The 24,252-nt window shown below is 30.4% G+C and overlaps 1 protein-coding gene across 1 annotated transcript in view; it reads right to left on the bottom strand.

The window, feature by feature from the left end:
- Window positions 1–24,252, bottom strand: part of LOC125075996 (neprilysin-2) — a 44,960-nt gene that overhangs the window by 5,245 nt on the left and 15,463 nt on the right. The window contains exons 2-7 of the mRNA XM_047687913.1: window positions 18,781–18,831; window positions 9,212–9,348; window positions 3,593–3,700; window positions 2,385–2,630; window positions 1,203–1,414; window positions 686–862 (exon numbers count right to left, since the gene is read on the bottom strand). Of these exons, the coding sequence (XP_047543869.1) occupies window positions 686–862; window positions 1,203–1,414; window positions 2,385–2,630; window positions 3,593–3,700; window positions 9,212–9,348; window positions 18,781–18,831 (931 nt within the window). The remainder of the gene's footprint in view (window positions 1–685; window positions 863–1,202; window positions 1,415–2,384; window positions 2,631–3,592; window positions 3,701–9,211; window positions 9,349–18,780; window positions 18,832–24,252) is intronic.

The raw sequence follows: 24,252 nt of genomic DNA, 5'->3' as shown, positions 1-24,252 counted from the left end.
TATGTTGTTAATTAATTTCCACAGTGTACCGACGACATACAAAAACTTAACCGTCGTGTAATAAAAGCAAGAATTTGAACAATATATTAGCTGAAAGTAAAACTTGTAAACAAGAACAAATTGGTCGTAAGACAGTCGCGGCGAACGTTTATTGCACGCTACATTAATCGACTACTGTCACCCAGTAATTAAGCGAATCTGCCAAAACCTTGGCTCGGCCCAGAACTTTAACCTGACGACATATTCACGAATTTTACGGTGACTCATGATGATTGTTCTTATTAGCATTGCTGTAGTTCTTTGAATTTTGTTGTTCTTTGAAATATTGATAATTGTAGGTACTTTTGAAATGTAGATAGAAAGAGTAAAAGACATATCTGAGCATTTGATTTGAGTTCGATTTGGCAGACAGCATTGTAAAAGTAGCACGTGTGTTTATCATATCATATATCTAGACATATTGTGTTATACAATGAGGGAAAATCACTTCTATTCTTCATATGACAATGTTATATGATCATAAAATGTTGAATGTAAATGTGAATTGGTCCATAAATTGAATTGCAATAACTTGAGAACTTAACTGAGATAATAAAACTCACAATCAAGGTTTTCATACTAAAATTATTATGAATTGCACAATAGCATAAATTAATGATCAATAGTAATATTATAATTTACTTACGTTGGCAAGTTTCATTTCAAATTGCAGCGAATCTTTGAGCTCCACTTCGGCTCGGGAGCGGTCGGCTCCAAGAAGAGTAGCTATATCAACCATGTAATCGTAATAAGCCAGTACGAGCTTGTCGCTGAATCCACGGTTCAAGTACTCCCTGCTCAATCCTAGAGACGCCTGGTCGAGCTGAAATTAATATAGAACGTCGTATGGAAAGACAAAACAAACTACTATAATTCATATTTCGCATCGCTCGCACTAACACTTCGCCTTTGCATAATAATATTAAATTTTTAGCATTCCAATGTATAATTAAAGCACATTTGATAATTTGTTTATTTGAAATGATAACTTCTTATTGGAGGGTAAACCGCATCGTGACGTAACGCGTTACGGCGCCAGTAAAATTATCATTATTAAATGGTACAAATTTATATTATAAGCAAGTCGGCCGACTTAAGTAAGATAACTAAAACTCAATCATAATAAAGGATATTCAAATTAGCTACGGTGATGGGATTCTTACATCGATGATTCGTTTTGTGGAGTTCTTTACGTCAACGCTGATGGAGAAATCGAGGAAATAGTCCACGGAATAACCGGCTGAGCGGAACCGGTAAACAGATTCATCCCAGGAGAAAGACCGCTCGTCCCACGCATTGCCTTGCAGCACCGGCCATCCACCGAGTTTTTGAAGCATTTTGAGTAGAGGTTGTAAGCCACGAGACTCGATAGCAGCTAAAGAAAATATTTCATTAATCAAGTACATAATATAATTGTAAAAATAATGACAATTAGTACCATTTTTCTCACGCAAATAATGAGGACTGTGAAGGAAGATAAGTAAGAAGTGTTTGTCTCTCTAATCTTTCATTTTAAACATTGTACATTTATAAGATCAAAGGGGGTTTTTGTTAATATATTTGTCGAACATTTTACAATGCAAATGTTTTATGAGATAAATGAATTATACCACTTAAGTATCTACAAAATAATAAATATCTACATATTATTAATATATATTATAATTATTTGCACTATGAAAGTACGAATTAGTGTTTAAAGAGGAAATTTGTTCAAGCATTAAAACTTTAATTTTGCAGATCGCTTTACTCGTTACAGTTCTTACGCCACGCGTTATGAAAACAACGGAAATGACGTCATCGGGCTACTTTCACCCGTGTCTGCGACTTAGTAATGTGAAATAGTTCACTAAGTAAATGTATGCCAATGAGTGTCTTCGTACAGACTTAAATCAACTGTTAGCTTATAAAAAGCTAATTGGACCTACCTGTTCATGTAGTTACTCAACAATTCGTATACTCTGTGTATACGAATTGTTATTTAGTCTAGTTATCATAGTTCATCGTCATACATATTCGAGAAGATGTACAATGCCGTCAAATAAGTTGATTTCGCAACTCAACTATAACATCTCGAGCACATAACACGATTAAACACTCCGTACGAACCAGGGAGAACTCAATCTAACTTTATATGAGCTCTGTCTCTCCTGTTATGATATCACACGCGATACTTGCGTGTGTCAAACGAGTTTGCCACAATAGCATCGTCTGATTATTAGTTTTCTCCATTATTATTGTACGAAGTAGTTTGCTCTGTATTGTGAAATTTGAAAATGTCACGTGACACATAATATAATATTTAGATTCGTAAAAAAATAGTTTCAATTATAGTTTTTGCTTACTTCTATTCATACAAGCTTGATAGAGTGTCTTGGCTAAAGCGAAGGGACGAGGTTCGTTCTCGGTTATTGGTTCGTCAAGTAAGGCACGAATTTGTTCCTGCAGCTGGTCAGTGATTATGGAGAACGTGTTCACGGATGTCTTGTCGTCGGGTATTCTTGTATTCTTGACGAAAGAGCCGCAAGCGAAGTCATAGAAGTCATCGCAGGGGTCGACCTTGTCATCCATGTTGATGAGCAGTTTCGAAGCTAAGGATATATAAACATACATATAAACATGTTGGTCAATACATAATAGACGGTAAATATAGCTCCTTTTTTTTTCTTAAAATTACAACAAAACTTATGTTCCACGTAGACAGTTTAATTTGTATTAACGAATTAAAAAACAATTAAAAAATAAATGTTGTTTACAAAGTAGAGAAAAATTAAAGAAACCTTAGGTAATATTTAATCGCTTCTCGTTTTATAATAATTTCGATAACTAAGTAAGTAGTAACAAATAAAGTAATATTATTAAGTTTTATAGATTTAATTAATATATTTTTTCTAATTATTTAACTTAGCTTAAAGTTAGGAGTTTTCACTATATGCTAGATCTATGTACATAAGTAAGTGCGCACTAAGCCTGATGAGGGCATGAGATAAATTCTAGTTAAATTGCAATTCTCAATGAATGGTTCTTTGTTTCCCTGGGAATCGAATCTTGGCCTTTACTTACTGAATACAACGGAACGCTATTACAATGCCATTTTCATTGTAATAATAATTATTCGTACTATTAAACACACTTATACCTTACTTATTACAACTTTTAACATAGTTAATAGATTTGATTAAACTTTATGATTTGGGAAACGGTATTTTCGGGTGTCGAACAAGAAAGGTAACAAGAATAAATATGATTGATATCAAGTTTCAATAACCTTAACGCGTTAAATTTTGAGAATGAGCCTGAGCCTGGTTTGATAAAGGAATCATGCATAGCATACATGCTCATGGAAACGAATGAATCTACACATAAAAGTATGTTCATATAACATTTTTCTTACGCATGTACTGAGGCAGTATGTCTTTCAACCTTACATCGAAACACCAAGACGCAAAGCATATTATTCAGCGAAAGAATATGGTTGGTGGAAGGTACCCACGCGACAGCTTACAGGCTACCACCTACCACCAACCATTAAAGGATTAATTTAAATATTTACCTGTATGGACACATCCAGGGAGGTTGCAAGTTTTTGCTTCGGGGCTCTTTGCGACGACAGCTGGCGGCATTGACGGGGAAAGTCTTAGTTCGCTAGTCTGTGGCATGTCTAGAAGGCGGATAAGCTTGAGGATGAGAGACGATCACAGGACGACACAGTGGTTATGATAACACAGAATATTTAAAGCACAGTTAATATTTTTTTCAATAGCTCGACAAATCAGATGGTTGCATGCATTTAGTTGTATAGAGTGACGGGTGTTTATTTTATACTAAAAATATTTATTAATTATTGACATTTGATTCTTGAACGATGATTGCAGTCATTGAACTTTGTAATTCATTTTTAATTATGTTATATTTCTAGTGTTCGTCAATAGTTGTAACAAAATATAAACTATGAGGATTTGGACATATTGCTCAACAATTATAGATAAACACAACTAGCAGTATCCTAATGCCACAAAAAAATCCTTATGGGAAAAAGTTAAAATTGCATATGCTGCTAATTAAAAAAAAAAAATGTTTAAGAACGCTTGTGTGCGAAAGGTTTTTATACAATTTGTGAGTTCATGGTTGGTAGCACACCTTGAGAATGAAGCGATCGCCTCCTGGCTATTTCTTTTTTGATAGTAAATATTTGTAAATAATCACAAATTGCCAAAAAAGAAACCGCTTTTCTCAGGTCAGGGAATTTTCTATTCTGAACCGGTGATAGTGTTTAATTTGACAATCAATAACTAAGTGTAATGCTTCTATAATGAATAAAGAAATTTGATTTAATTTAAAAAAATAATGAAAAAGATGGTTATCAACAAGTAAGTCAAATTATTCTAATTTTAAATTATAGTTTTAAGGTTGATAATTGTGTTATTAAATTTACATATTACAAAATATGTATAGTTTTGTGCAAAACACAAAAATATTTAAATAAGACATCACCGATTTTATTGTTCGTGTTACAGGTAACACTGACATGAATCAGGGAACAGTTACCTAGCGTCCTACGTGACTGATAATGACATAATATATTTTGATTTTTTTCGCAACGGTAATGCATCTAGTGAATGTGTAGTGTCTTAAGTTTAAATAAGCGTATTAATTGTGAACTTCATTAATAATGATTTTATGCAACATTAATATTAAGATGATGATACATGATGTTTTTCAATGATTAAGCGTTAATAGTTACGAAAGGTGGTGTGATTTTATATGCGTACACATAAAAGCAACATTGTACATTAAAAAAGGACAAAGCGTGATAATATCGATTATTGTTGTATTGTATTGCAATTTGAACCTTAAATGCTTTATTAAAAAAAAAAAACAATATTAATATTCGTTTTATCAAATACGTATAGCTAATTTTATTTATACTTATAATTTTGAGACATGTATAGGTGCAATTATTCTCATTAATTAAGAATTTACTTGATATACATATAAATAAATTTAATTATAATTTTTATTCGTTATGTTAAACATAAAAATACTATAATTATAAGTATGTTCGTTAAACGATGTAAACTGTTATCGTACAGTTACTTATAGTGTGTTAACGTCTCTACATTAACTAATTTCCAAGCTTGACAGACCATGAAGATCATTCGATCTACGCAAAATGCATTCATCATTACGTACATATGTTAATTGGATATTTTGGTATAATTGACCTTTTATGTTTAATTTACAGAGCTACTCAAGAAAATTATTTTTTATATAATTTTTGAAATGTTATTTTTTTTATATTAAAAATTGAATAGTCCGTTTCTGAGGAAATTACTAACTAGTAAATGAAGAGAGGGATTATTTTTACAGACCTAACTGAAAGACTATTAAAGCAAAATAAACTTATACCGGAAGATGCAGCGCGTTTCGGAGAAGGTTTTAGTTTATAATACCATTACATAAGTAGCAGCGCTACGCAATTTCACCCGCCATAAATTTAGACTATTGACGTGACAGGCGTGAATTTTATGTTCTTGTAGAATATATTATGTAATATCGTGTACATAGATAATTAATATTTATTATGACTGTACTAATGTGTAAGTAGTTACACCTGGTGTTATAAAATTAAATTAAATACGTATTATGCAGTATTTAATTAATATAAATCATTAAATAATTCGTAGTTCCCGTAGATAAAAAAAATTGAAATCGAAAAACCTGAAAGTTGATATTCATTTGCAACGAAAATATAATTAAAATATTTAAAGTTCGTACTGCAGATAATTTGAGTAGCAACGGTCCTGAGAATTATATTATAAAATGACCGCTTTCGTGGTTCAATGATCTGCTAACAGTGCCCTAATTATGTTAACTCCGATCGAGCTAGGAAAGTCGAGAAAGGAAATGTTTTAAAAAAGGATAAGGAATTATTTATTTTACTACTTTTAATAAAAATAGGTATTGTAAAATTAACAAACGTATAAATTACTATGTCAACTACTAACTATATTTTATATATTTACATTGATTTATGTTTATTCAAATAAACACAATCATATAATATTATTTTTCTAATAAAAATGCGTGCCAAGAGCCATCAAAGGTTTTGCGAATGACAGGCCAAAATCAGTGAATAAAGTATAAATGCTTCGATTGATAAGTTGCTCCGGTATCGAAATTTAATTATTGTATATATTTTTTTTAAATCGAATCGATCGGGAACCATTCTGCTGAATGTCACTATTTTAACACGTTTATTTTTATTGTAAATAAATTATTTTTATGATTAACATTGGTAACAGTCCCATTTAAAATTGTTAATGGTTTGAGTGTAGTTACAATTTAAACATGTAATGTGATTCTAAAAATTAATTTAAAGTTAATAATTAAGTATTAAGCTTAAGTTGTTATGCCGACGAGTATTGTCGTCAGCCGAGGAACATTCGTTTTGATAACAACAATCTGTCAGCGATAATCGAGGTAATTAGGTAAAAGTTTAAATTCAATTATTAACATATGCGAAATGTAAATTAAGATACATTTCGCATTTGTCACTCAAAGAACAGGTTTGTTATTGACCTTAATTCACGTTTCGAACTTGGCTTTAATGTATCCATCCTTTTCCTGTTAAAAAAGTCAATAACTACGCACTCGATTACTTTTGAAATGTAATACACGCATATTTATATTTTTTTTATACAAATGTTTTGCCAAATTGATATCTGTTTCATATCTGAATTCTTTTAAGTTTTGATATCTGAATTAAAATACCAAACGTTGTTTTCTTTTATTACAATAAATGAACAATATAAGTTTGAGTTTGTTAGCTTGTGTTATTTCTTTAATATTGTAACAACCGTTGTTTAAATTTAAAAGTATAAAACAACTTCTTCTTCTATCTTGAATTCTTTGAAATTTCAAGTTAAAAGCTCTTAAAACGTTAAGGAACTACGACTCATACATCTAAAGCTTCGCTCTACTAATGATTTTTCAGAACTGAAGAAAGACAATAAGTGTATTAAGTACATTTCAAAACTATCGTGAATTTCAACTCGTGTCAAACTTATTCTGACCCTATTTTAAAATAAAGAATATATTTTTTAAATTAGTGAATAGTTACCAATGTACAATCATTATGTATACTGTTAGTGTATTGGTCAACTCTTTTATTGCTGGTGAAATTAAAAATAGGCTGCTTTATATTTGTAAGTATAATTTATTTGTGTCACTATGAATCGTGCTGACGTTACAAAATTGTACGTGAGCTAATATTAAACGTTATTGATTTAAATCAGAGCAGATAGTTACCAAAATATTTGCGTCATGCATCAACCGTGGCTCATTGCCGTGACGGTGGCGTAAGAATAAGTTTTCACTCTTGATGCAAAGGCTATAGAGATGTTTTTTACAAGAAAACGGCATCTTGGTTTTTTTTTACAATTGTTACATCTCAAATGAATAAAGGTTACAGTGACAATTTATCGTGATCACGCGTATACATAGCAAAATGTTACCGTTTAGCAAAGTCGACGTAGGTACCGTTTCGCAATTTTTGTGATCACGCACAGACAATATAATAAATTAAAAACCGTTTTAAATTTCGATGTAATTATTTTTATTGCAACCAAAGATTTTAATTTACTCTATATGAAGTAGTTTACTAAAAAGTCCATTTTAAACTTTGATATTCAGTTACGTTTAAAAATGTTATCAAGTTTTGTTTGTTCAAGCAATTATTATGCAAATCATTTAAATCAATCAAAAAAATATCTCTGATAACATTCGAATGATCGTGGTTTCACGAATTATGAATAATTATATATTTTAAATAACTAAAGGAAAATATTAATATTTTTTTTTTGCTTTTGTTTATTATTCTGGAACCATCATTGTTGTATGTTACACCTGTAATTTTATTTACGATTTAAATATAAAAAAATTAAAAATAATTTCTGTAAAACGGTCAAGAGTGAAATCAAGTTAATAGGAATAAGGGCAATTATGCAAATATTTATTACGACCAAATCCTGTCGTGACGGCGAACGGCATGATGCTTTACTTTGCCGACATGCCCAATTTCCGCCGTTACTCTTGTGTATGGCGCGATTTATTTGATTATTATAGCTATGTTGATTTTCATAACAAAAGTCTATATTTTTATTTATTTAGGTTTCATTACTTAGTAGATTTGAAAAATAAGTTGTTATCAACTTTAAATGATCGATAAACGGTAACACGACCAATACAATTATAATAATTCGATTTGAGATTACTCGATAAATTAATTTTCTTTATTAAAAGTCCTGCAGCTTACTGAACATTTATTTTATTCATTGAGAAACGGCTAATATTTGGAATTAATTTCACACTTAATATATCCAACATTTTTTGTACGCGATTAACGTTTAAAAATACTTAAACAATCGAAACTTACGTAACGGAAATACGTCAGTGTTTACTAGAGAGCTGTGTAATCACGCTAACAAGGTAATGAACAATACTAAATTATCATTATAATACTATTGTTCCTTATTAAAGTCCGTGTAAGTTGTTCTGTTTTGAATATCTGCCCTTTAGGTTATCGGCACAGATACATATGAAATGTTTGAACGTGATTCACAAAAACTGTTTTCTCTCTCTTTGTATGCCTTCGATGACACGGAAATTTAAATATACTATGTATGCTTTGCCTGACTAAGTTAGCCCCGTGAGGCAATTTGAACTATATTAAGTAAGTAATAAGTTCTAAAATAAATAAATTTATTTCTTTAAATAATGTCAATGCGGATAATTGCTGAAAGAAAGAGTCAATTTTTACCAAACCTTGAATAAACTATTGTATTCGCAATTAGATGTGGAACAATCTTGTAGGTGCGTAATTTTAACGCTTGAATTTAACTTGAATCTAACTTGAATTTAAGTACAGTTTACTTTATAATATTATATTTAAAGTTTATTAGTAGTATACTGTTATTAACAATAAGTAATTGGTTAAATTTGTATAAATTTGATAAATACTTACTAACTAGTTTGATTACTTAAAGTGTATCCAATAATTTATATTATTAACATATTTTGTTTAATTAAAACGACGTCTTTAATCAATTGTGATAAACAAATGAAAACTAATCGTTTCTTTAATGATAGTAATTTAATTAGTGTGTATTACCGGTGACATCAGCCGTGGACCGCACTAGCATCGTGGCAAGGAAGGCGGCGAGAAATGCTATCGCAATTAACGACACCACACCCGCCACTAGCAACAGCCGCTTCTCCATATTCGTCCTTTGCGCCCAGAAGGACGGCCTGTCGACAAAGAAACATTTTATTATTTATAGTTATTTATTAATATTCGTATATCAAATTCTTTTTTTTATACATAACTTAAGACTTTTTAGTGTCGTATAAATACATACACATATATAATATGTGTATAGTATAGAATATACGTTTATCTTATTTATAATTTGAAATTATTATCGGTGATTATTTCAGAAATACCTAGTATCATTAATGTACAAGATTCCTCACATTATTTATTTTATTTAGAACGATTAGCATAAAACCAATGGCAATAGTATTCAAGTGACAAAAAATACTTTTGAAGAAATAGGAAATCTTCTAAGTGGTTATTCTTTGAAGGAGAAAATTGCTACGAAATTTTCAATTTGTTTTGTTAACCCAATTTACTTGGCCGCAATTTTCATTGGTGTTAAACGAAGGGAACCCGGGGATACCAGATCCCTTCTTATGGCTTCCTAAAGAAAACTTATTTCGGTGTCTCGTGGAAAGCGGCTTAAAAATTATAAATAATTTAAAATAGCACTCGGCTGTCGTCGCTGATACGCCGACCGACTGAAATATTTAAATACGCCTTCTGTATTTTTTGTCGTAGATTGAAATGAAAAGGCTCGCAACAGACGGTTGGACCGCCTGCATAAATAGATATGTAAATAACTTGTGCTAAATTATTATAATATAATATTTAAACTTTTGTTTAGATGCAAATAATATTTAAACATAACAAAAGTATTTAAAATGTTTCATGAAACATTCAGTTTATATATATTTTCAAAACGTTAAAATGGCAAACTCAATGGTTAAGCTATTTTCTACTTCATAGATTGTCGATGAATCGTTTCTATCCAGCTCGGAATTACTCAATCTTTATAGATTCAATGAGTCAATCAGAAAATAAAGAGATTTCAAATTGCAAACACAACTCGAGTTAGATGTGCAATTGAGTCGAAGGAGGCTGAAGTAGAACTACAATCAACATCGTTGGGTCTTTTGTTAAATTTATTAAGCTTCATATTTACAATTATTTTCAATAATGTTAAAAATGATTTTTATGTACGTAGCTGTTATTTATCGTTAAAAAAAGTCCATGGTAAGTTTGCTTCGCTCATAGATACTAGCACTGAAAGAAGTAGGTACAATTTCTTTTTTAATCTGTTATAAGTATGTTTCTCTGAGTACACATTTCCAGGTGTACTCAGAGATGTCAATTAGATTTAATGCCAATTGACTATTTTTACAAAATGATTTTTCAAACAATAACAACTTCATAACCTCATTAAGGCTCTTAAGCTCCAGTCAGATCTTGAGACGCTAGAGACTTGGAGCGTCGTTAATGATAAGAGTGTAAATAAAGTTTTTTATTTTAAAAACAACTTTGTTTAAATAATTAATTAGCACTAGAGTAAAATTAACGTTTTTGAATTCTTTGTCAGTAAAATTATTATTATTCCTTATTCATAGAGAAAGAAACACATTTAAATAAATTGTGTTTTAGAATCATAATAAGTCAATGATGTAAATAATCAAATCAAATGAAATCAAAACTAATACTTATTACTTCACTTAAAATCTTTAATGAGCATAATAATAAGAGGGAAAATTCTTAATTGCTGTTTGTAAAGAAGTCTAGAATGTTTGTGTTATATTACAGATACTTGTAATGAAATCAATTTGGATATAACGATCATTTCAAATTCTTGAGACAGAAGAAACGAGCTGTCCAGTCCAGGTCCGCTTCTATGCTTGATTACCAGCTCGGATCAGTGCCATGTATCTTTCGTAGTTCCGTTACTTGTTTTTAACCGTTAAAATGACATATTCATATTACTAATTAAGTCAGTAAAATTAACTATATTTCCATGCCATTATCCCATTTATTTACACTAGTGGGTCTCCCGCATGTGTAAATAAACTTTTATTCGAAAGCGTTTATTCAAAATATTTTTTTAGGAAGTTTGTCACCAAAATGATGACACCTCATTTAGATTAAATTTTTAATAAGAAATAGTACATTAGTTCAGTTAGAATGTTAACGTTTTTCTTATATAGCCGTAGTACCGCTCTCTAACCGGCCAGTAACATTTTTCCGCTCTCCAAAATTATTTGTTAAATCGTAACAATGTAGAAAATTGCATTCAAGAATCCTCTTTAATTTTATATACGGTTAGAACTCTTCAAAATGAGACTATAAAATGATATATATAAGATTGTGTAACCCAGAAGTTTTCCTGACGCCAACCCACCTTGTGTTTTGCTTAAGGAGTTGATTCCGTAAGGGTGCATAAGGCGTCACTCGTTTAATTGATGGATGCATAATGTATATATGAGGTTGTTACAATTTACCACCCACGCGGCACGGGTTGTGTAGGGTGGCTCTATCCTCGGTTGTAGTGGAAGAAAACTAGGTAAAAATCACACATCATTCGGTTACCTGTTCCGTTCTTAGAGATTGGTATCTACCGGGTTTCTCTATTCTGCTCTGCCGGCACAACATACTCATAAACGTATTTGTTACTAGTATATATTAGTCCATAATTTCGATTTTTAATTTAAGCATTTTATCGTATTATTTGTTTTTTTTTTTTATATAATAACCATAACGGAAATTCTATACAATAGTACGAATTACCTGGAACTAGATAATTTACCATTTTGATTTCACAAATTGACACAATATGGAAAATGTTTGAATTGTTTGCCTAGTGTATTTATGTTGTGTGGTTGAACGGTGTATCTACGGATCAAAATCGTGTAAAATCTTGTATGTGAACATCTATTATCTGTAATCACTTATTGTTTAGTGCAAGTCGCCGCGCCCGAGCTCTTTATGCGATTTTTATTGTCTTCCCGCATATTGAAGCTTTTTATGGACACTTTTATCTCAGATATCGTTTTTTAACGATAATAGAAATCTTTTCTTTTCGTGACACATATTATTTTTACGTTCACGTGCAAAATGCATTTTAAACTTACGTTGATATATATGTTGTTAGTTTTTTTATGTCTATACATGTATGTTTTATTACAATTCATGTCCAAATCAAATGTGGACTATATTTCATACTTAATATAAAACATTTATATTTTAATGTTTTCTTGATATGAATACTCGGTTGAGTCTTGGTTGACAACAATTAGTGAGTAAATTGACTGAATGTAAATGTCTCACCGCTTGGCAAGGGTCTCCTAAACATTTAAAACCAACCATTTGCACTGAGGTTTAGGTGAAAGGAGCGACCAAATAGCATCCCCGCGAAACAAGATTCTTTAACATTGACAGTGTTCCAGGAAACAGGTCTCTATAATAGATACACGCATAAATTATTTGTGCTTTATTTTTTATTTCCGTCGCTTTTAAATGTACTTAAGTTGAAAAAAACTATAGCGTAGATATTTTCTATATATAAGTATATAGGTATTGCTTTTACGCCAATGAAAAAACCTTGTAACATATTTTGCCAATGGCAAATAATATTATAATTTCGAACTTTGAACTTTTCTTCTATTTATCCCTTTAGTATATTCAGCAGCACGTGTAATGTCATCGATGTATTAATTTCCATAACAAATGCGTTTCTGTCGTATGTCTTACCGATATAATGGTCTAGCACTAGCGCATCACTAGCAGCGGTTGTGCAACGATGCATCGTCACTGGACAGCATTTTTTTATCCAGACCGGTCTGACCTAAGTTCATCGTCTTCAAGGTTAATGAACTTTTTTGACCAACTAAAGTATATTTCCGTGACCACGAGGTCTCAAAATATTTTTACTATTTATCTAATATTAAAATCTCATTTTTAACCTAAAACATCGGTTGCAAAAAAAGAATAAATAAATAAATTACAATATTTATTAGATTAATGTGAAAAAAAATAATTCAGTTAATTCAGATTATCATTCAAAAAAATTTTGATTGTAATTTATTTGATTTATTTTTAAAGTAGTTCGGGAATGACTAATGAAAAAGGATATCAAGCCTTCTCAGTCCTCACTCATTCATTCGACACAAGTTGCACAGCAATGTCTTGGTACAAAACGTTCAACTACGACAATTCTTATATTCGATATTATATTCTACTTTCCCATTCACGCGATACTTGCATAACACAGTCAAACGGGCGATCAATCTGTGACCTCCATCATAACATAATATTCTTATTTCGCTTAGCGGTCAATGTCAAATTCACATAAAATATACATAAGACTGATAATGAATAAATCTTTAATGTAATTTCCATTATACGGAACATTGACTTCATATGGTTTGTACGAGTTAAATATAAGTCATGAATATTTTCTTTAATATTTGTGGATGACGTACCTATATATTTTTTTAATAATTTTTCGTCTTGTAAATAGTTTTCATTTTTTATTGAAATTGTCTAAAAATATTTTCTGTTTTTATTTTGTTTAAAATATTGAAGTAGTCTGGTAAATTGGGAAATAGATAAGTGGTCACCGCCGCGCCGCCTATACTGCACTACATTAGCACTGTATGAAATATTAATTAAGATGTTATGTCCCTTGTGCCTGTAGTTACACTGGCTGATTCGCCCTGTTCCTAGTACCTACCCAGAGAGGATTTCAGACAGATCTACCACGATTATTATTTAGTATATTTAAATATATTAATATTTAAAGCAATTTATTTTTGGTATGGTTTTTTGATAACGCGTGACATCAATCATGTAAAAAACAGTTTCTGTTTTATCGTACCTAATATGATTTATGGGCAATACTTTTTATTTATGAAGGAGCAATAATAATGTGTTAAATCGAATGAAATGCAATAAAAGATAGAAACAATATTTTTGTTTTGTCAACTAAGTTTCATTTAGAAACGATTTGTCGTTCTTATATTTGGAAGATTGTGATAAATACTATGTTATACGCTTTTAAAATTTTAATTTTGTAATCTATCAATTTATTTAAACGTTCTACTTGTAGAGCTCATCTGGACGAAGTTATTAGATTTTCTTTCCAAAAACAATATCAACGTAATATTGATCTGTTTTTGAAAAGTTAACTTAGTGAGTCTTTGCCTTTGTGAGTCCTAGACGATAGTGTCTTTACCACCAGGTGGCCCACTTTTTTTGTTTCTTTTATAAGATAAACAATATTGGCATTAAAATTACTCTTGATTATTCAATTAAACTGTTAAACGGAGCGCAATTTTATGTATTATATCTTAGAGAATTAGAGGAAAGGTCAGTACATTATGTTAACTTTAAAGAACAGATTAACGTTTTTAAGTTTCGAATAATGATGAGAAAATATCGAATTACTTACACCACACACGGAACTACATATAAATATACATTTACTTGTTATGCATTTACATAACTGCCGGAAACACATTGTTTAAATTGAAAATAATAATATAAATATGTGTATGTCCATTACATAACGTTATATTCTTAAATACGACTTCGCCTTTTAACATTAGTTATGAAATGATTTTAAGAAAGTAAATATATAGTTAGTCATATTTTTTTAATCTGTTGTATAATAAAAATATTTATTATTTTCGGAAGACTAATTGCTTTGATATTTTTTATCAAACTATATGAGAAAGTTTTATAAAAGCGAAATAAGAACATATGTAAATAATTTTCTTTAGTAATTTTTTATTTATTTTAAAAAGTAAAGTTTTTTTCTTGCTTAAAGTTTTAAATGGGTATAGTATTTATCTGCCGTCTCACACTCAAACTATTGGTTGGCGGACTGGCAAATCGCCCACCTAAATGTAAGTGTTCACCTCTGCTAAAAGAATTTGTAGTTTAAGAAACATTAATCAGTCCGCAGATCACCAATGCATCACCAACCTTGGGAGTTACTATATTATTGGCCTCTGGGCCTGCGCTTACTTGCAGACCACCAAGTTAAAGTAAAGTAAGTTAGTTAATTAAACATTAAACAAATTTTTATTTTATTTATTATAAGTATTCATTTGTCGTTGCTTTACGCGGTATATTTAATTATTCAACTAACTAACCTATATAACTCTATTAAAAAAAACATATTACAATAAAAAAAAATCGCTTTTAAATTTCAAGTTACATAGATTAATATTAAAATACAGGTAATATAATTATGACCCTTAGGATATACAGTGTAATATGTAAAAATAATAACAACGCTGGCGAAGGATTCGCAGGCATTATCCGGTACTACCGTTACTAACGCAGTTATATAAGAGTTGATTGACCCCATAGTAAACAATACTGGATCTACTACTATGCAAATGTATTCTAACCTGTTTTATGAATATATGATGGTTAGAAAAAATAACGTGCTATATGCAGAGAATTTATAATAATCACAAAATTCTATATTTAATCTTCCGTAGTTTTAAATTCAGAAGTCTTAAAACTCAGTTAATCAATTTTTGTTATACGTATCATACACATTACTATTTAGTAGCTAAAATTTAAAATTGGAAAGTGAAACATAAGACGTTGTTCAATTCTATTCGATATAATGTTGTATAATAATAATAAAATACATCGTTATATGAACCTTCATGTAACTAATATTTTAATATGAAAGTACTTTAATATCGATGTCCTTTAAAAGCGTTCGAACATAATGTCATGTACATAGGATACTATTTTGTTTATATTCATTTCTTTAAAAAATACTGAGTTCTCTTTAATTCACGCCTATCGATATGTAACAGCTAGTATGTTGATAATAATCGTACGCGGTTTAAAATGACGCAATTATTGTTTGATCTTCTCATTAGATTTATTATCATCCCGCGAAGTTATAGAAACCTGATACTTCTTGATTATTAATTTGCCCGCAATCATTTATATCACAGTGCAGGTTGGAAATTAATTCGGTACAGTATATTATAAATATATAATAAATATATTTTTAAAACGCTTGAGTGTTTAATATTGCACATTAGCGTATTTTTGGGGCATTCTGCGGCAGTCCAAAGTTATAGACTGTCAATAATACATAAAATGTCGTTTAACGACAGATCTTTGGAAGTCATAACGTGTATTATTTATTATTTGCATTTTTTATGATGTGGGTACGACGGGCGAATGACCCACCTGATGTGAAGTGGTCATCACCTTCCATATTTATTAGTAAGAAATATTAATCATTGCTTATAAGGCCAATGCGTCACTAACCATAGGAGCTAAAATGTTATGTTCCTTGCTGACGTTACTGCTCTCATTCGCCCTTTAAACCAGAACACATACATACACACAAAAATACTAAATATGTATGCTAATTATGGTACTTACACAATAGATTTTAGATATACATAATACAATTGTAAACATGAATGAAGTCTCAGTTTTAAAACAAAGGTTTCTCGGTCATATCAACACGATTCGCTTGCCTTCAATGCATTTGCATCGGGAACAGAAACATTATGCTAACTTGCGTTGCGTTGCGTTTGGGCAGTTGCGGTAAATAATATTAGGTGTATATAGCATACGTCATTAACAAAGCTTATACCGATATCGAATAGAGTTTTAGACCTATTAAATCTCTAACTAATATAGCATGAGCGCACTAAGAATTTTTTTGGTAATTTTTAAAATTACACAGCGCGCTCCAATTCCTCTATCTTAAACTTCCAATTCAATCTAATTTTTATCGACCCGTTTAAAGTGTGATTCTGTTTAGCATATTAAGACATAACAATAAAAATGATCTTTTACATGTTTAATGATCTAAATCCGATACGACTCGCTCGTCACGCCTACTGATTGCACTTAGATGAATACAATGATACAATGACAGAAACCATCAGATTCGTTTTAACTGAATCGAACTTGTTTAATGGTTAAGTGGAAAATATATTTCCTAAACAGTCCTTATGAAAATCTATGTATAACAAGTAATTGACCCGTCCAGACTACGTCCGGCTAAAATAAAATTATTATGTAGCTCCCGATCCCAATTTAAACGTTTAATAATGTATTAAAATTAAAAAAAAAAAACAAATCATATCACATACGCCAGTATAACTTTTCAAATGTTATGTCTCCTATCGTGGTTTTGCTTTTGTTTAGCTTTAGATCACGTACGTCAAGGCCGTGATGGCACAGCGGCTAGGCCACTCACCGGGCAAATATTTAAATCAAGTACTACAAAACATATGACGTCGATAACAAAGGAGTTTATATTTTAATTTCTCATGCATTATTTGTTGAATACTTTTGTTTTAATTTTTTATCTTCAAACAAAAAAGTGTTATTACCATAAATATTTTCGTTTCATTAGAGTTGTGTAGTATTCATTTTGAAGGTCCTATTTGCGCCAAAAGAGTAGAATTTTAAGTTCGGCTTCGTGAGCAACGTTTATGTTATGTAACGTTTAATTGCAATATTTCAGAGAACTTCAAAAGCAAAAAGTTTAACTTCTGACACGTGTATTGATTTGCACGAACTTATTTTTTATATACGACTACGTACTTCAAGAAGTTTTTTTTATAAAATACCAATTTTAAATAAATAGTTTTTGTTGAACTAATAGGCAGATTTATGATTTTATAACCTTCAAATGTTATGGTATTTGTAAATAATTTGAATCGTTTATAAATATCGATTTTATTAAGTGCTGTCAACAATCGTGCGAACGTTTAATGGAAAATTGCGTAAAAGACGAAAAACACTTTAGAAGGCAATGTTTACGGTTTGCAAGTGATCTAAATGCAAATTATATTACTTTAGACGATACTTATTGAGTTAATAAAGATTGGCTGCGGATCGTGGCTCAAATACGTGCCAGAAGACTTCGCCACAACAATTCGTTTCTGTACTACAAACGTACTTCAAACGAGATAGCTTTGTTTGCTACCTTTTGAAAACGAGATTAGGATAGCATTAGGATCGCGTAAACCTTTAATTGAATCTTACACTTTTTGAAGATTTCCAAGAATTTCTATTATTTACGGCTACAGAGAAATACTGTTTCATTGAAAATATTTTGCCGCGTATACGAATATCAATACTTATTTTACTCTTAATGCATGTAATTATATAAAGTTTACGCAACGTGAGAAATATAAAATGATATACAAATAATATGCATCAGTGTACAGACATAAAAAGGGTTTCAAAATATAGTTTGACGGTGCGTGATAATATGAAAAATATTTAGAAAAACGTTTATTAGTTAAACTAAACTGTCTTATTCGAAATGTCAAATCTATGCTGACAGGAATAGAGAAATCAATGTTTAAATAAACGCTTACTAAACATTGTTAATAACTAAAGTCGTATAAACATAGATAACGCTAATACGTATAAAACACGTACTTATACAACAAAACTTATATAACAGATAGTAAACTATGTAACAACAACATTTTGAACTAATTTGTAGGCTATATGAATTTTAAATCAATCTACTACAGTCTCGAAAGCAATTTGAAGTTTTACTAATGTATAAACAATTAAAAACTTACTTGACGTTGTTACGCATGTTGTAATTATTGGTGATGTATTCTGCGTCCCCACTGTAAACAAAAACATAATTAGTTTATTAAACATGTTCATACATTTAAATTGAAAGAAAATATATTTATACATATATGTATTTTTTGATGAATTAATTTTTCTGATATTTCCATAATTAAGTTCTAGGCATCAGATCTTATTCAAATAATTTATTATTGTTAACTATTGCTGTCAATGTTTTGACCCTCACTGACTTCCGCTCAGCTTCTATACGTCGTTCAGGCACATACGTGTTCGATTGACAGATTTGATTTACATAAAATCACTTAAATTAAATGATCTAGAGCTTGAGATGCACCAACCGTGTCAGTATTGAAATCAACCGAGCGAAAAATAACTACAAAAAATGTTTTAAGACAAAAATACAAATTCTTTAATTCTTAAAATGTCGTTGTTATGACGCAATTGGTCTGAAGCTGATAATAATTATAATTGCAAATTCGTTCCATTTGTTCCATTTTTAAATACAAATAATAAAATGAAGTAACACAAAAAACTACAATAGTATTTTGAAAAGAAAATACACCCGGGATTCTTGACGACTTTTTTATTAGCAATCAAAGCGAGTTCCGACAGCAGTCGGCTAAGAGTAAAGTCAAACGCTTTTCTAATATTTAACTAGAACTTAAAGTTTCTTCCACTAGAAATTAAGTTAATTCATCCGGTTTATTTAGATCCTACTTCTTTATTTATTTTCATATTACATATCAACCCTACAATTATACCTACATGTTTTCAGGAATGTTAGAATATGTTATTGTATTTTCAGCCTTTTCAGCTCAAATATTTGAAATAGAACATTTATTTATAAGCTATTTAACATAATATTTTTACTTACATTAATTCTTTTTAGTTGGGTCTTCGACCCATTTTTAGTGGTTCTGTCTTTTGCTAGAGTTTTCCGTTTTAAAATCCTAGTATGTTAAAATGTTATAACTTACTTTGAACGTAAAGTATAATTTGTAACGCAAACTATTTCATTAATTTGTATTATTTATTAAAATATTTTATTGTAACTATATTCTCAATAAATCGATACAATTCACAAATGTTTCACTTGTAGTTCGCTATTAAGCAAGAATGTTCCGAAGTGCAGTTCTTAGACGGACTGAGATCTCAGCGCATTTCTTATAAAATTAAAGGACAGGTCATGATTGGCCTGGTGACACAGATGTTTAATCTGATCATATTCCGTGTAACGAGCAGTTTCCTACTTTGAAACGTTTGCGCTTTCCGCGGAAATCTGATTAAATGCAACCAACAGGTTTATGTCAGAGGATTTTAGTAGAGACAGTGCTAAAATTCCAAAGTAGATGTTAAATTCGAGGGCAGCTACAAGTACCGAGTCATGATATGTAAGGCCAAAATATACATGTACACAGACACTAAATTGAGTAAAATAAATCCTGGAATTATAGTATTTTCTCGGACAGACGTTGCCGTAAGATTAATAAGTGTATTTTTATTTTTAGCTATGTTCTTGTCAGATATCAGAACCGGTCACTGATCAGCAGTAACCGTTACGCCAAGCTGATCTTCTCGGACTCGGCTAACTTTCTATTAGTAATTGTAGTGCATTATAGGCCATTATGGGTCCGGAGAATCACACGCGTTTAACGCGAATAATGTAAAATCGTTGGCTCTGGTACAACCGTGCGACTGAGTGCAAAGGTCTAACGACTGAGTCGTAATGTTTTACACATACATATTTGCAAACTAATCTAGATTGAATTGTAATATATTTTGTATACATGTGTAAAAATTATAATTCCATTATTTTTTTATGCTATTTAAAATTATAAACACGTGTTCAATTTGTTATGGACAATTTTTTAAAGGTAAACAGAAAAAAAATAATACAAGATCTTTTGTAGAACATTACTTAGGGCTAAATTGCAAAGTCCCGACTTCGTACAAAATAAATTCGTAAAAAATTACCATAATATAAGGTTAGTTGTATATATTTTAAATTGACCCATTTTGAGAGAAAAGAAAAAAAATCCTTATTTTTATTATATTATGTGTGAAGATTATCAAAAAGTAGATTTATATTAGATATAAATTGACAACTTAAAATTTGACTCTAAATTTGACAACGTAATAAAATATCTTGATTTTATTTCATATAATTTAATAATATATACAGGGGACGCATTCCATTTTAATCTTCTAATAGAAATACAGTTTAACAGAGTGCATACTAACTAGTTCGCATGTAAACATATAATTGCTATGCTTTCGCATGCTACCGGTAAAGATATTGTGAGGAGCGGTCATCACGTTCCGACGATGTGTGTTTTAAATTCCATAGATCGCGTGATTTATATGTAGGAATTAATTTAAATATAACCATACATTCGTCCTTGACTTATGTAGCTTAGCCAGCATTGTTTTATGTCATAACTAACCGTATAAAACTGCCGCGTGTTTGTTTGTACATTTATTGCGGCGAAAATTCCGATGAAATGTAATTATTAAATTAAATATCAACTGCCACGTGGAAAAGCGTTCGTGTACTTCGTTAATTATAATGCATAATTCTATTACATTTAATGTATTTTTTTATTTCATAAAAAATATATCTAAGATTATTATTTAATATTTAGTCAACGTAAGGAATTATGTATTAATTTCAGATTTAAGTAGAAATAGAGTTCTGGAATTATATCGGTTGAATAAAAAGGTATATATAATTATTATAAGGTACCTTTTTATTTTTTACTCAACAGAGTTGCGACTGTACCTATACGTACAGTCGCAACTCTGTTGAGTTGCGTATTTCGATTAATATAACACGTTTATAATAAGTTGCGAGAACTGGAGAGATAGCTCGCACTATCCCACTATTTAATGTTTATTTATTATACCTTTTTTAGCCACATATTCGCGAATTTGTGAATTTTTAATAAACATTCACTATCCTTGTTGGCGCCTGATTTAAATTGAATCTTTAGGTACTTAAGTGAGAAGATCCTTTTAATTGTAATAACTAACTGAAAAAACTACTTCAACAACGTTAATAAAACTATACGAGGAGAAGCAGGGCGTTTTGTCGAATGTTTTAGTATAATAACATTAATACTTGTCGGAGAAGCAGGATGCCGAACAGTTGGGTTCGGGGATTGATCCGACATTTGTAAGACTATGTGGGCGTGCAATGAAGATATTCACAAAATAAAACGTATTTAATATCGTCTTATCACTGTATTCATTGATTCAATAATCGTACACCACAATAATATCAAAGGATTACAATAATTCATCTCGATTAAGAGGAAATGGGTTTGCAAGCAACCATCGCATTCGAGAAGCTTGTCAAAACATAACGACTCGCGTTGCCATGACACTTACAACTCCATTCGGGGTGACCCGCTCTTATAAGTAAATCAGCCATCACACATTATTGCCAACTACTCGATTCATTAATTATCCAAATCAACAACCAAAGTAACCACGCTCCGATATACTATTATTTAAGATTAGAAGTTCCACCAGCTTTGGATTCAGACTATGAACGTGACAAGCGTATATTGTGTAATTTGAGTATTAACAAAGAATATTTTTACCATGAAAAGAAAATGCAAATACATTACTGATTTTTAATTTTTATAAGTGCTTATGGTATTCCATGGGACGCATGCCACTACTTGATTAATACATCCACGTGTTACCGGTTCGCCTTGACTTGTTACTGAGGTCAATCAAAAAACCTGTTAGTGTTGGCTAGTTAAGTGCCAGAATATATTTTTAAAGGAATTAAATTCTTTTCTGAACACAGACAAACGAGAAATGAAGCGGACTGCGTTTTATAAGACTTTATTGCATTTAAAGTGAAGAGCTTAGAAACTTCTAAAATTACTTCCATGAAAGAGAGCATAAATTAAATTCCACCACCTAGATGTTTTTTAAATATGCTTTAAGTGGGTATTTATTTACAGTTGATACCCTTGGCACATTTTATTTTATGTTTTTTTTAGAAATAATAGTTAAACAAGTAATTCCACTTAATCATAAGTAAATTTGACTTCTAAAGAGACCAAATTTTATTTAATCATCAATAATAGATGACCATTGAATCAATATTAAGATTGTGTGGATTATATCATTTTTTTATTATTAATATCAGAAAAAAATGAGTAATTTATTATATATGTATCATATATGCAAACATACAAACTGTGAAAAAATAACAATTGCATCTTGCAATTACTACATTGTCTTAGATATTACAACTCATAATATCGGCCTAATAATAATGATTATAATACGTGATTTTCGTTTATTAATTACATAAGCTATTTAAATAAATAAAATTTAAAAAAAAACGCTAAAAATATTTACATTAAACATCATATACCGGCGCAACCCTATGTTTTCATCGATTTTGCCGAAAAATGTAATTATAAAAGTAAAAAAATCAATTATCAAACGACCACATAATAATCTATACTGCAAGTCGAATTACAAAATAATAATATTAGAAGTACAAATTTTAAAAATACATGTGACTTTTAACTGAGACATAAAACAGAACTATCGAAATCATATGTACCTTCGAGTACCTTCGAGTTCTTTGTAAACGAGCAAGAAAATGTAAACTTTCCCTTGATGATTATAACTATACGAATTTTCTCATCTACAATTTGCCTCTATTGACTTACTCGAAGTTAAAGTTCGTGCCTATGGAGTGATGTTGTCCCGGGACGAACCTTAGGTTCTAATTATAAATAAAATTGTGATAATCATACATTATTTTTTTATTCAACCAAAACCTAAACCTAAAGTGATTAAGATCACATCAATGTTTTCATATTTTTCCGTGTGTTATTTTGCCCGTAGTTTCCTCAGAAAAATTGTAAAGTACACTCACATCCATACCATCAGGGTTATCAATTGTAGCTTCGGATTTTTTTCGGCCATATATAATAAAATTATTATGCCGCAGTTAGATCATACATAAAACAGGAAAACAATAATGCGGGCATCACTTTGAGTAAAAGGTAAGTGGTCACCGGGCTGTGGTGACCACTTACCGATATATAGACATTGCCAACGTATGAAATTTTTATAATTTCTTACATAACTACCTCGACAACAACCTTGGGAAGTCAGATGATATGTCCCTTGTGCCTGTAGTTACACTGGGTCACCCTTCAAACCAAAACAAAACACTGCCTGGTAGAATATATTGTGAGAGATATGAGAGACTGGTTTGCCCTACCACCAAGTGAAGATTCATTCGTAGTGAATAAAATTAATAAAGAAAACCACTTCAAGCAATTATTCTCGGCTTTAAGGGTTTTTTAAGACGAACTAATCATTAATAATAAAAATATATATATATATTTTGACTTTATATAGATTAAGAATTTCTCATCATGAAATATATAATACAACATTAAACTACGTACCAAACTACC

The sequence above is a fragment of the Vanessa atalanta genome, chromosome Z, assembly GCF_905147765.1.
Source record: "Vanessa atalanta chromosome Z, ilVanAtal1.2, whole genome shotgun sequence".
NCBI classification, from domain to species: Eukaryota; Metazoa; Arthropoda; class Insecta; order Lepidoptera; family Nymphalidae; genus Vanessa; species Vanessa atalanta.
Note: the sequence above shows the minus strand (reverse complement) of the source record. Positions and strands in the feature narration are given on the sequence as shown.